The sequence below is a fragment of the Boleophthalmus pectinirostris genome, unplaced genomic scaffold (genome assembly GCF_026225935.1).
Source record: "Boleophthalmus pectinirostris isolate CB_2022bp ecotype Guang Dong unplaced genomic scaffold, ASM2622593v1 HiC_scaffold_21, whole genome shotgun sequence".
NCBI lineage: Eukaryota > Metazoa > Chordata > Actinopteri > Gobiiformes > Gobiidae > Boleophthalmus > Boleophthalmus pectinirostris.
In genome coordinates this window covers 37028871-37042957 of record NW_026571175.1, presented here as the reverse complement: position 1 = coordinate 37042957, position 14087 = coordinate 37028871, and the positions used below count along the sequence as shown (strand labels likewise).

Sequence of the window (14087 nt, the reverse complement as noted above, 5' to 3'; positions counted from 1 at the left end):
TCTCCTGTCCCTCTGGTCTCACCTGTGTCTCCTGTCCCTCTGGTCTCACCTGTGTCTCCTCCCTCTGGTCTCACCTGTGTCTCCTGTCCCTCTGGTCTCACCTGTGTCTCCTCCCTCTGGTCTCACCTGTGTCTCCTCCCTCTGGTCTCACCTGTGTCTCCTCCCTCTGGTCTCACCTGTGTCTCCTCCCTCTGGTCCCACCTGTGTCTCCTGTCCCTCTGGTCTCACCCTGTGTCTCCTCCCTCTGGTCTCACCTGTGTCTCCTGTCCCTCCCTCTGGTCTCACCTGTGTCTCCTGTCCCTCCTGGTCTCACCTGTGTCTCCTGTCCTCTGGTCTCACCTGTGTCTCCTGTCCCTCCTCTGGTCTCACCTGTGTCTCCTGTCCCTCTGGTCTCACCTGTGTCTCCTGTCCCTCTGGTCTCACCTGTGTCTCCTCCCTCTGGTCTCACCTGTGTCTCCTCCCTCTGGTCTCACCTGTGTCTCCTCCCTCTGGTCTCACCTGTGTCTCCTGTCCCTCCCTCTGGTCTCACCTGTGTCTCCTCCCTCTGGTCTCACCTGTGTCTCCTCCCTCTGGTCTCACCTGTGTCTCCTCCCTCCTGTCCCCGGTCTCACCTGTGTCTCCTGTCCCTCTGGTCTCACCTGTGTCTCCTGTCCCTCCTCTGGTCTCACCTGTGTCTCTGTCCCTCCCTCTGGTCTCACCTGTGTCTCCTCCCTCTGGTCTCACCTGTGTCTCCTGTCCCTCCCTCTGTCTCTGGTCTCACCTGTGTCTCCTGTGTCCCTCCTGTCCCTCCTGGTCTCACCTGTGTCTCCTCCCTCTGTCTCACCTGTGTCCTCTCCTGGTCTCACCTGTCCCCTCCTCTGGTCTCACCTGTGTCTCCTGTCCCTCTGGTCTCACCTGTGTCTCCTGTCCCTCTGGTCTCACCTGTGTCTCCTGTCCCTCTGGTCTCACCTGTGTCTCCTGTCCCTCCCTCAGGTTGTAGGTGAGGTCTTGCTGGATGTCCTGGACGAAGCTGTGGGAGTACTCGGGGTACAGGTCCAGGACTTCGTAGAGTCCCTTCAGGTTGATGCACTGGAGGTCGCAGTAGGTCAGGGCCTTCACGTCCGCGTTGGTCTTGATCACGCGGTCGTCCAGGGACAGGTTAGCGCCGATCAGGTCCCCCTTACCTGCCCACGCACACAAACACACACACACACACACACACACACACAAACACACACACAGGAGGGTCATAGGTCATACATCCAGATATATGGACACATCAGAATCGTTGCCAACACAGATTGTCTGTCTTCATCTACATCCATGTCGACGTTTTGTTTACTGTTGTGCTGTTCCACAAAAGGGACCCAGACGGACGCCACGACAACGATGACGTCATGGCTTCACCGCTTGCAGCTGATTGGTCGATGCGCCGTCTACAACTTCCCGGGTTCTTCAAACCGTCCAGTTGCAGGAGTCTCCAACCTGTGGCCTGGGAGCTACGAGCGGCTCTCCACCCCCTTAAAGCAGCTCGCCAAGGGATTTATGAATTATACGTATTGTCCTAAATAACTCAAATCTGATTAATTACCATAGTGAATGAGTTATTCACTCTGTGTTCTTATAAATAGATCATGGTTTTAGGTTTTATAGGCACCTAACTGTACAACACTAAGGCTTGCACTCTTATCCTTTTAATTTCTTGCGACCGCTAAAATGAGTGGCATTTCCAGGTCGCTCACCAGACGCAAAAGGTTGGAGATCCCTGGTCTAGTGTGTTCTGATTATTGACCTAGTCTCGGGAGAGAAATGGTGCCAGACTGGCAATCAGTGAGCTAAAACAAGCCACTTTTCTTTTTCAATTCAAACAACAACAGTAATGGAAAAATATTTAAAAGAATAATCACGGTAAAGAGAATTTTGTTATAATTAGACCCTGTTTACGTGGAAACCAATCCGCGTATCACCACATCGGAAATGATTAGTGTCCACACACGTCATTTCTGTGTCCACAGGTCTTCTCTATCCACACAACTTTGAGCAGATTTGTTTATGTTTTACAGAAACAAAACTTAAAACCACATGACTCATTTGCATAAACTGAGAGCTCAAAACAGCTCACTATTGTGCACTGAGGCGGTTCTGCTGATGGTGAGTCTGTTCTGTGTTTCTGTCGTGTTGTTGGTTCATGTGAAACTTTTCACACATTATACGTGTGCAGGTCGTACACACAGACACATAGAACTAAAATTTCACCTTTTAACGTGAAACCGACTGAAACACTAGAAAGATGCAGCAGCTGATTTCGAACCAAGGAAGATGACGTGAGTAAAATCAGTCTTTTCATGGACAGTATTTGTATCTCGGCTGTTTCTCGCGTGTCTCTGGTTTGTTTAAACTGTTTTCCACAACAGCGTCACATGACGACGTCATAAACCCAGAGAATCAGAAGGAGCGAGTCACAGTGACACAGTGACACAGTGACACAGTGACACAGTGACACAGTGACACAGTGACACAGTGACACAGTGTCCAATCAGGACGAGACTCCAGCTCCTACACCAGAGTATCAGAGTTTTCAGGAGTCCCACAGTCCCCATCACATCTGGACCAACATGAACTCCAACAACACCACTCACATACACACTAGTGTGAACCAACACTGTACACACAACAACACCACTCACATACACACAAGTGTGAACCAACACTGTACACACAACAACAACACTCACATACACACATACACACAGTGTGAAAACACTGTACACACAACAACACCACTCACATACACACTAGTGTGAACCAACACTGTACACACAACAACACCACTCACATACACACTAGTGTGAACCAACACTGTACACACAACACCACTCACATACACACTAGTGTGAACCAACACTGTACACACAACACCACTCACATACACACTAGTGTGAACCAACACTGTACACACAACCAACACCACTCACATACACACTAGTGTGAACCAACACTGTACACACACACCACACAACACACTGCCACTCACATACACACTAGTGTGAACCAACACTGTACACACAACAACACCACTCACATACACACTAGTGTGAACCAACCACTCACATACACACTAGTGTGAACCAACACTGTACACACAACAACACCACTCACATACACACTAGTGTGAACCAACACTGTACACACAACAACACCACTCACATACACACTAGTGTGAACCAACACTGTACACACAACAACACCACTCACATACACACTAGTGTGAACCAACACTGTACACACAACACCACTCACATACACACTAGTGTGAACCAACACTGTACACACAACAACACCACTCACATACACACTAGTGTGAACCAACACTGTACACACAACAACACCACTCACATACACACTAGTGTGAACGGGGCCTTAGAATAATAGATTTTTTTTATTATGCTGTAGTTGTAGATCAGCGGAGACACAATCAGCTTCAGCTTCTGCCTCCACCTGCTCAGTGATTAGTGTTTGATTTGATTGTTCTACACACGGAATATGTTTTATTTTATGATGACAAACTGAATAAAATGTAATGAGTAATGTAACTGTAATGAGTTAAAGATTGAGCGACTAAAAACACATGAACAGGAACTTGTACACTTCTATTTTATTATTTTATTTTAGACACATTTACACAGAGAATCAGGAGAATAAAATGTAATTTTGGTGTTTAGTGGCTCTTTAAATGATCAAACTTGACTAATGTGTGTTGTCAGATACGACGTAAAACATGTTCAAATGTTCAAATCAAATGCGGCTTTACTGAAAACAATTCTGATGCCGATTTATTCTTAAATCACAAAAACATTGGACATGACGGATGAGTTGTTTTTGTTCTAATTCGGTGTTTCTCTGATTCTCTCGTGTCGGTTTCAGGGAGAGTTTGTGTGTTTGGGATGTCCTGTGACGTATGGACAGGAGCAGGTGCAGACAGGTGGAGGCAGGTGCAGACAGGAGCAGGGGGGGTTAGACAGGAGCAGGGGGGGAGTGTGTTATTGTGTTGTGGAAGGTCAGTGTGACTTTGGGCTGGTGGTGTAAAGAGAACAGCCTGAGCTCCGTCCTCCTCACAGGCAAGAGCAGAGCACAGAAGGGGGCGGGGGTCAGGGTCGGGAGGTAATGATGAGAGGAACCCCCCCCCAGCCTCCACCGCCTCCGTATACAGAACATATATAATGCACATATAGAGGAGGAGGAGCCACATTCAGCTTTGTCAAGGACTTTAGTTCCAGCAGAGGACGGACAAGTCTCCAAAACCTCTTTAAAATAATATTACACAAGTGGAAGCACAAAGTCGTGGTCCAAATATTAACCAAATAAAAGTAAAAAAGTATTTACGGGACTGCTACTTAAAGGTGAATTACCCCCATTTTCCACACTGCAAAGAAGCCTGGTCACAAAATGTAAAATAAAAACACTTTATGATTTAAAAGTGTTGAAATGTCCAAGCAGCAAACATCATTTTACTTGACAAGTTCTCTTCAAATAATCGACCTCGAGATTAGAATGAAGCAGTTTCAGGAAGGGACGGGCATTCGATTAAATTTTATTAATCGATCGTCGGGAGAATTAACGTTCAATTTTTGGTTAATAATTAATGTTTTTATATAATTAGTATCATCATTATTATTACTATCTGCACTAATCTGCATAAATAAATTCAACTTTACAACATATAAACCATAATCACTCTAGAGCAGAGGTGGGCAAACTACAGCCTGGGGGCCATATGCGGCCCTTTAAACCTTTTAATCCGGCCCGCCGAACTGGAATAAATTACAATAATAAACCTTGTTGATGTTTTATTTTTCATGCATCTCCGGAGTTTCCCAGTAGATGGCGCACTATATATACATTGAGGTGTGACATTATGTTGGCCGCAATGCTTTATGGGAAAGTGTTCTTACAGGAGTTATTCGGACCATGAGTGAAGTAGAAGTGTTCAAGCTATAAGGCTGCACTGCTTCTGTTTAGAGTTGGTAAAATCAACAACATAAAATATGTATCTACAGTGTTATGTTATGTCTTAAGCGTCTTGTTGAATAGTATGCAACAGGTGCATAGGTGCATATGCACATAACTCTGCGGCGAGGGCTCTTTTTCTGAGTAGAACTTAATCGTTCACATTTGCCTGTGATGTGTTGTGGAACAGATCTCTTCACTTTTCACGTGTCTTGAGTCTTTCTCAGCAATGTTGTAGCGTATAGTGCGTTTCCTACATAAGCGTAAACATGAATATAATGCAGCCGAGCTCTTAACCCGTCATGTCCTGTCTTCTGTCCGGCCCTTCAGTCAAATTTTAGGACCCTATGTGGCCCGCGAGCCAGAAAGTTTGCCCACCCCTGCTCTAGAGCCACATCGTCCTGTTTGACTTTATAATGTGTTAAATGCAGTTTTGTGGAAGTCTCACAGAAACAAAACTTTAAACCACATGGCTCATTTGCATAAACTAAGCGAAAGTGTGCTGATGCGACTAAAGGACACTTTCTGTCTCTTTCTTTCTGTGACAGAGGGATGTTCTGCTGATGGTGAGTCTGTTCTGTGTGTCGCACTGTTTTCAGAGATCAGACGTGTGCAGGTTTTAGTGCAGCTCTTTATGTTGCAGTAACTGGGAAACTGCGTAAACATGCACCATGACGCAACACGGACACTGATGCGCTGTAAACTCCTTCACTGAGAGGAACAGAGTCTCCGAGGAGCCAGAACCCAAACGACCAAACGACCGACTGAAGCCGAGACTCCAGTGTTCGTGCTTCAGACGCTGCTTCATATACGCAGAGTTTAGAGTTTAAACGTGAGAATACGCAGAGTTTAGAGTTTAAACGTGAGAATACGCAGAGTTTAGAGTTTAAACGTGAGAATACGCAGAGTTTAGAGTTTAAACGTGTTAGAGTTAAACGTGAGTTTAAACGTGAGAATGTGCAGAGGTTAGAGTTTAAACGTGAGAATACGCAGAGTTTAGAGTTTAAACGTGAGAATACGCAGAGTTTTGAGTTTAAACGTGAGAATACGCAGAGTTTAGAGTTTAAACATGAGAATACACAGAGTTTAGAGTTTAAACGTGAGAATATGCAGAGGCTGGCGTAAATTCTCTGGTGTAAATTGAAGATTTTAAAAGTAAGCACTTATGAACCTTTACCTACATTACGTGTTGCTGACGTTCCCGGTATAAATTCGGGGAAATGTAACTCTTTAGTTGGGGGTCTGTCACCTTCTTGTTTCTATGTCATTGCTCTGCTTTGAATGTTACGTAATATGGCATTACACATCTCTACCTTACTTTTATTCAGTGGGTTTATAGCTCAGTTATAGGCAAAGATGAGACTTGCTTGTGATCTTCTTGACCTTCAGATGTTATTTTCAGATGTTATGTTTCAGTTTCAGGTCCGGTCGTGCTCAGTTTCAGGTCCGGTCGTGTCTTCGGTGTAATTGGACATTGATTTCTTCTGTCACTGTTTCAAGTGGACATTAGAAAAGCGAGCGTGGGCAGTGGAGCTGAGAACACAGATGAGGAGCGGCTCAGGTGTGACCGTCGTATTGACTCGCTCAAGTTTTTCTCTTAGACCAGAGCAGGTTCAGACGCCAGGGACGAGACGGAGAGACTGAAGAAGACGAGGAGATGAAGAGGCTGTTAAACATACCTCCATGTGTAGACCAGTGAGGTTCCTTTGGTCTTCCGATACTGTGTGGTATTAGGTTCTTTTTTCAGACCAAAGGGTTTGTTTTTATCGCTGACCGTTTGTTCTGCTCCCTGCTCCTCTTCCTCAGAGTCTCGTGATGTTGTTGTGACGTAGTGTCGGAGTCAAGAGCGAATTAATCGAGACCAAGACCAGTCCGAGACCACAGGATCCTGAGACCAGGACAAGAACTTTCTTCATGTGAGCGGTAAAAACAAAGAAGTGTCTGAAGTTGCAGCAGCCAATTTCAGGCCGATGGAAATGCAAGTGTGAAAGTATTTAAGTAATTCTCCGCTGTTTCCTGTTTGTCTCTGGTTTGTTTAAACTGTTTTCCTCGATATCGTCACATGACGACGTCACGAACCCAGAGAATCAGAAGGAGCGAGTCACAGTGACACAGTGACACAGTGTCCAATCAGGACGAGACTCCAGCTCCTACATCAGAGTATCAGAGTTTTCAGGAGTGCCACAGTCCCCATCACATCTGGACCAACATGAACTCATGGAGCTGGAGGCACCAGATCGTTCAGACTCTGGAGACGTTTTCACATACACACTAGTGTGAACGGGGCCTGACAGTATCATATTTTCCGGGCTATTAGTCGCGCTCTTAAGCCTCCAACCCCATCAAAAAACGACTGCACGCAACGCAATCCAGAGCGCCCCATACACGAATTCACTCAGGTGTCCCAGCACGACTTCAGTAAACTACAAAGCCACAAACACACACGGAGCAGACAGCGACCGCACAACGAAACACACCCACAGACACACTCATCACTCCACGCCGACGAGGAACGGAACGGAGGAACGAACCGAAAAAGCGACGAGCGCAATGTGCCACTTCTAGACACGACTGAACAACTGAGTCACTGCGAACACGCCGACAATCCAGCGACAGACACTACTCCCTACACGCCACAACTGAACAAAGCCCAGAGTCACCGTGAACGAACAAACAAACAAAACCACTCACCCATCACACTGTTGGGTTTCATTTAAAGTCCCACGCCGTTTATTTGTGGAAAAAAGTTTGAAAATAGACCATTTAATGACAGTGCGTCTTATAATCCAGAGCGACTAATAGTGCGGAAAATACTAATAATGTTTTTTGTTATAGAGTCTTTGCACCGTCACGTGTCCCCATGGCAACGGTACCTACGCCGCCATGACACCGGACACACTATGTCACTGACTTCAGCAGCGTCGGAGAAACATGGGCAGGTTTTGTTGTGTATTTGGTTGTTCTAGACGCTCTGAAAGGGATAAAACGATTCATTTCTTCACTGTTCCTCTGGAAATGACTCATCAGGATCAAACAAGGGAATTATCAAAAAAAAGACACGGATTATGTCTAGAGAACATAAACCACGAAGAGATTTCCAATGGTACCAACAAGACACACTCAGGTCACTTTCATCAAGGTATTTGTTATTTAAATAGTTTCAAAGTTTATTTAATGAAAGAACCACATTTACTGAACTAAAATGTCATTAATTTATCCAGGAAAACCTGCACTAGTTTACGATTCAACGAACCCACACTGGCTCCTGTGATCAACATGACGCACGAGTCGAAGAGTCTGTGAGCCGAACCTCGAAAGAATCGACCATGAAAAGATCCTCGCGAACGTTAGAAAGATCCACTCACAAAAAGAGATTAATTCTAGAAGACAAAGTTGTGGATAAACAAGACAAAAAAAAAAACATGGTCCTACGACGAGTGACATGTTTATATGTGCTGGAACATACAGTTTCTACTGCAAATGTTTTCTTTTTACATTTTAGTTCAGTAAATGTGCTTCTCTCATTAAATAAACTATGAAACAATTTAAATAGTAAATACCTTGATGAAACTTCGAGTGTCTTGTTGGGACCATTGGAAATCTCTTCGTGGTTTATGTTCTCTAGACATAATTCACGTCTTTTTTTCATAATTCCCTTGTTTGATCCTGATGAGTCATTTCCAGAGGAAACAGTGAAGAAATGAATCGTTTTATCCCTTTCAGAGCGTCTAGAACAACCAAATACACAACAAAACCTGCCCATGTTTCTCCGACGCTGCTGAAGTCAGTGACATAGTGTGTCCGGTGTCATGGCGGCGTAGGTACCGTTGCCATGGGCGACACGTGACGGTGCAAAGACTCAATAGTGTGCGACATGTTAAAACGGTTTTACTTTAACATGTTCATAATTTGATTTAAAACAGATAGAAAGTTACAAATCATTTTTTTCTATTGAACAAAATGAAAACTTTCGGAGTCTTATAAACACGTGTTCATGTTTTTCTCTTTCGCTCTAAATCTGATCTTCACAGAACGTTTCCCGTGACCTGGAGCCGCTTCAGAGTCTGGACCCGAGTCCGTCTCACTCACGCAGACGAATCCGCGGAGGAGATAAGACCTGATGCCCTCCCCTGCCTGATGGAGCGTCCTGTCGGGGATGATGGATCTGAGCGCAGGAGAACAAGGCCCCGCAGGAGAACAGGGTTTCATTTGTTACAGAAGCGCGTGAAGCCTCCAGGGACCTGCTGCTGTTCAGAGACACTCAGACCGGATCTTTACACCCAACACAACCTGGATCTGTGTACGAGACGGGACGGGGACAAGGACAGGGACAGGGACGGACAGGACGGGGAAGGACAGGGACGGGGACAAGGACAGTGACGGGGAGAGGGACGGGGACAAGGACGGGGACAGAGACGGGGACAAGGACGGGGATGGGGTCAGGGAAAAGGACAGGGACGGGGTCAGGGACGGGGACAGAGACACGGGAGAGGGACAGGGACGGGGATGAGGACAGGGACACGGACAGGGTCAGGGATTGGGACAGAGACAGGGACGGGGGACAGGGAAAGGACAGGGACGGGGTCAGGGACGGGGACAGAGACAAGGACGGGACATGGGGACAGGGATAGGACAAGGACGGGGATGGGGTCAGGGACAGGACAGGACTGAACCAGACCTAAACCAGAAATAAAACCAGGACTAAACCAGGACTAAACCAGAACTAAACCAGAACTAAACCGGAACTAAAACCAGGACTAAAACCAGGACTAAACCAGGACTAAAACCAGGACTAAAACCAGGACTAAACCAGGACTAAAACCAGGACTAAACCAGGATTACACCAGGACTAAAACCAAGTCTAAACCAGAACTAAAACCAAGTCTAAACCAGGACTAAAACCAGGACTAAACCAGGACTAAACCAGGACTAAAACCAAGTCTAAACCAGGACTAAACCAGAACTAAAACCAAGTCTAAACCAGGACTAAAACCACGACTAAACCAGAACTAAAAACAGGACAAAAAACCAAGTCTAAACCAGGACTAAACCAGAACTAAACCAGAACTAAACCAGAACTAAAACCAGGACTAAACCAGGACTACACCAGGACTAAAACCAAGTCTAAACCAGAACTAAAACCAAGTCTAAACCAGGACTACACCAGGACTAAAACCAAGTCTAAACCAGAACTAAAACCAAGTCTAAACCAGGACTAAAACCAGGACTAAAACCAGGACTAAACCAGAACTAAACCAGAACTAAAACCAAGTCTAAACCAGGACTAAACCAAGATTTAATCAGGACTAAACCGTTAGGTGCAGACGGCGACAGATTGATCGATGATTCTGGATCATTTTGAGTAAAAAATCACATTAAATATCACAGATTTTCACTGGGCTGGAGCTTTTATATTTGTACTGACGCTGAGGTTTTTAAAAAAAATAAATAACCTGGTGTAAACAGCATCTGCCAAACCTTTTTCTTCTTCATTAGACATTTTCTGGCTAGAGCGACTAATAGTTTAAAAAATACAATACTTCTGTGTGAGCAAACGAAGATGAAGCGTTGAATTGTATATTTTATTTCTCCTGTAGTTTTCATAACATTTTTTAAGATTAATAAATGCACCAACACTCGAGAACCGTGTGCAGCGTCGCCGAGGAGCTACAGTTTTGTATCATAAACTAAATTACTTTTTGATTTGTATCGACCGGCAACTGGAAAAACAAAATAAACTTCAGAAATGAGAAAATAACGCCGTGTTTTTCCTCTTTTGGTCGGATTCTGCTGTTCGTCAAAAGTGAAATGATGTTTTTTTTTACCATAATTTGAGGATTTCCTGTTTTTATTTTTAGCTCGGCTGTTTGGAGACGGAGACTCTGAGGACGTGTGAAAACAGAACAATGACTGGACGAGAGGAAGACAGGACGGAGGAGAAAGAGGAGAGAGAGAGAGAGAGAGAGAGAGAGAGGTGAGAAAGACGGAGGTAGAGGAGAGAAAAAGAGGTGGAGTGATGACAGAAAGAAGAAGAGAGAAAGAAAAAGAAAGGAGGGAGATGATGGACTGAATCAAAGAGAGAAGAGAGAGAAGCTGACCTGTTACCTGCTCGTGAAAAACCAGGGTCAGATCATCAGTCCGATAGACCAGGACTAAACCAGGACTAAACCAGGATCTAAACCAGGACTAAACCAGGACTAAACCAGGTCTAAACCAGGACTAAACCTAAACCAGGACTAAACCAGGTCTAAACCAGGACTAAACCAGGACTAAAACACTAAACCAGGACTAAACCAGGTCTAAACCAGGTCTTAAACCAGGACTAAACCAGATCTAAACCAGGTCTAAACAGGTCTAAACCAGGTCTAAACCAGGTCTAAACCAGGTCTAAAACCAGGACTAAACCAGGACTAAACCACTAAACCAGGACTAAACCAGACTAAACCAGGACTAAACCAGATCTAAACCAGGTCTAAACCAGGACTAAATCCAGATCTAAACCAGGACTAAACCAGGACTAAACCAGGACTAAACCAGGACTAAACCTTTGCCGTGTCATTATCTGGAGTATTTGTGTTTGTTGTGAAGCACTTTGAGCCTCGAAGGTGGAAAAGTGCTGAATATTTTACATTTACTGTGGGGGGGAAACTGCAGCTCATTTGCCCAACACCAACAACCAAACAAAGAGTCTAAGGCCCCGTTCACACTAGTGTGTATGTGAGTGGTGTTGTTGTGTGTACAGTGTTGGTTCACACTAGTGTGTATGTTGTGTGTTGTTGTGTGTGTTGTTCACACTAGTGTGTATGTGAGTGTGTGTTGTGTGTACAGTGTTGGTTCACACTAGTGTGTGTATGTGAGTGGTGTTGTTGTGTGTATAGTGTTGTTGTAGTGTGTATGGAGTGGTGTTGTTGTGTGTACAGTGTTGGTTCACACTAGTGTTGTATGTGAGTGGTGTTGTGTGTGTACAGTGTTGTTCACACTAGTGTGTATGTGAGTGGTGTTGTTGTGTGTACAGTGTTGGTTCACACTAGTGTGTATGTGAGTGGTGTTGTTGTGTGTACAGTGTTGGTTCACACTAGTGTGTATGTGAGTGGTGTTGTTGTGTGTATAGTGTTGGTTCACACTAGTGTGTATGTGAGTGTGTGTTGTGTTATAGTGTGGTACACGTGTTGTTTGTTGACGGCTAGTGTGTGATGTGAGTGGTGTTGTTGTGTGTATAGTGTTGGTTCACACTAGTGTGTATGTGAGTGGTGTTGTTGTTGTGTACAGTGTTGGTTCACACTAGTGTGTATGTGTGGTGTTGTTGTGTGTACAGTGTTGGTTCACGCTAGTGTGTATGTGAGTGGTGTTGTTGTGTGTATAGTGTTGGTTTCACTCACTACTGTGTGTTGTGTATGTGTCACTGTGTCACACTGTGTCACTGTGTCACTGTGCTGTCACTGTGACACTGTGAGTCACTGTGTCACTGTGTCACTGTGACACTGTGACACTGTGTCACTGTGTCACTGTGTCACAGTGACACTGTGTCACTGTGTCACTGTGACTCGCTCCTTCTGATTCTCTGGGTTTGTGACGTCGTCATGTGACGATGTTGTGGAAAACAGTTCAAACAAACAAGAAACAGCTGAGATACAAATATGGTTTTTACTCTCATCATTTTCCTCGGTTCAAAATCAGCTGCTGTAACTTTCTAGTGTTTCAGTCGGTTTCTCGTTAAAAGTTGAAGTTTAGTTCTATGTGTCTGTGTGTACGACCTGCACACGTATAATGTGTGAAAAGTTTCACATGAAACCAACAACACACACAAAACACAGAACAGACTGACATCAGCAGAGCACCCCTCTGACACAGAGAACACCCCTCTGTCCACACAGAAGAGAACACCCTCTGTCACACAGAGAGAACACCCCTCTGTCACACAGAGAGAACACCCCCTCTGTCACACAGAGAGAACACCCCTCTGACACAGAGAGACACCCCTCTGTCACAGAAGAACACCCCTCTGACACAGAGAGAACACCCCTCTCTCTCACAGAGAGAACACCCCTCTCACAGAGAGAACACCCCTCTGACACAGAGAGAACACCCCTCTGAACACACAGAGAGAACACCCCTCTGTCACAGAGAGAGAACACCCCTCTGTCACAGAGAGAACACCCCTCTGTCACACAGAGAGAACACCCTCTGTCACACAGAGAGAAACACCCCTCTGACACAGAGAGAACCCCTCTGTCACAGAGAGAAACCCCTCTGTCACAGAGAGAACACCCCTCTGACACCTCTGTCACAGAGAGAACACCCCTCTGTCACAGAGAGAACACCCCTCTTTGCACAGAGAGAACACAACAGAGAGAACACCCCTCTGTCACAGACACACAGAGAGAACACCCTCTGACACAGGGAGAACACCCCTCTGTCACAGAGAGACACACACCCCTCTGACACACAGAGAGACACACCCCTTGTCACAGAGAGAAACACCCCTCTGACACAGAGAGAACACCCCTCTGACACAGAGAGAACACCCCTCTGTCACAGAGAGAACACCCCTCTGTCACAGAGAGAACACCCCTCTGACACAGAGAGAACACCCCTCTGACACAGAGAGAACACCCCTCTGTCACAGAGAGAACACCCCTCTGTCACAGTCACAGAGAAACCCTCTGACACAGAGAGAACACCCTCTGAGAGAGAACACCCCTCTGACACAGAGAGAACACCCCTCTGTCACAGAGAGAACACTCATATTCCACTGAGTCACTGTGTCCTTTAGTCCAACACAAACTGAATTTTTCTTGAAGCTCAGTTTATGTAAATGAGTCATGTGGTTTTAAGTTTTGTTTCTGTAAAATGTAAACAAATGTGCTCAAAGTCGTGTGGACAGAGACACAGAAACAACGAGTCTGGACACAAATTATTTCTGATACTGATGATTTTGTTAAAATGATTTTGTTTCAGTGTGTGTGCTTTTTTGTATATGTATGTGTAAGTGTGTGTGTGTCGTACATGTGTCATGTGTGTATCATACATGTGTGTGTGTCGTACGTGTGTGCATGTGTGTGTTAGTGCATGTGTTTATATGTACAAGTGTGTGTGTGTTA

At 45.2% G+C, this 14087-nt stretch overlaps 1 protein-coding gene across 1 annotated transcript in view; it reads right to left on the bottom strand.

Moving 5' to 3' along the window:
• The window catches only part of kcnh8 (potassium voltage-gated channel, subfamily H (eag-related), member 8), a 191791-nt gene that overhangs the window by 46320 nt on the left and 131384 nt on the right, over positions 1 to 14087 (bottom strand). The window contains 1 exon segment of the mRNA XM_055157118.1: positions 949 to 1163. Within this exon segment, the coding sequence (XP_055013093.1) occupies positions 949 to 1163 (215 nt within the window).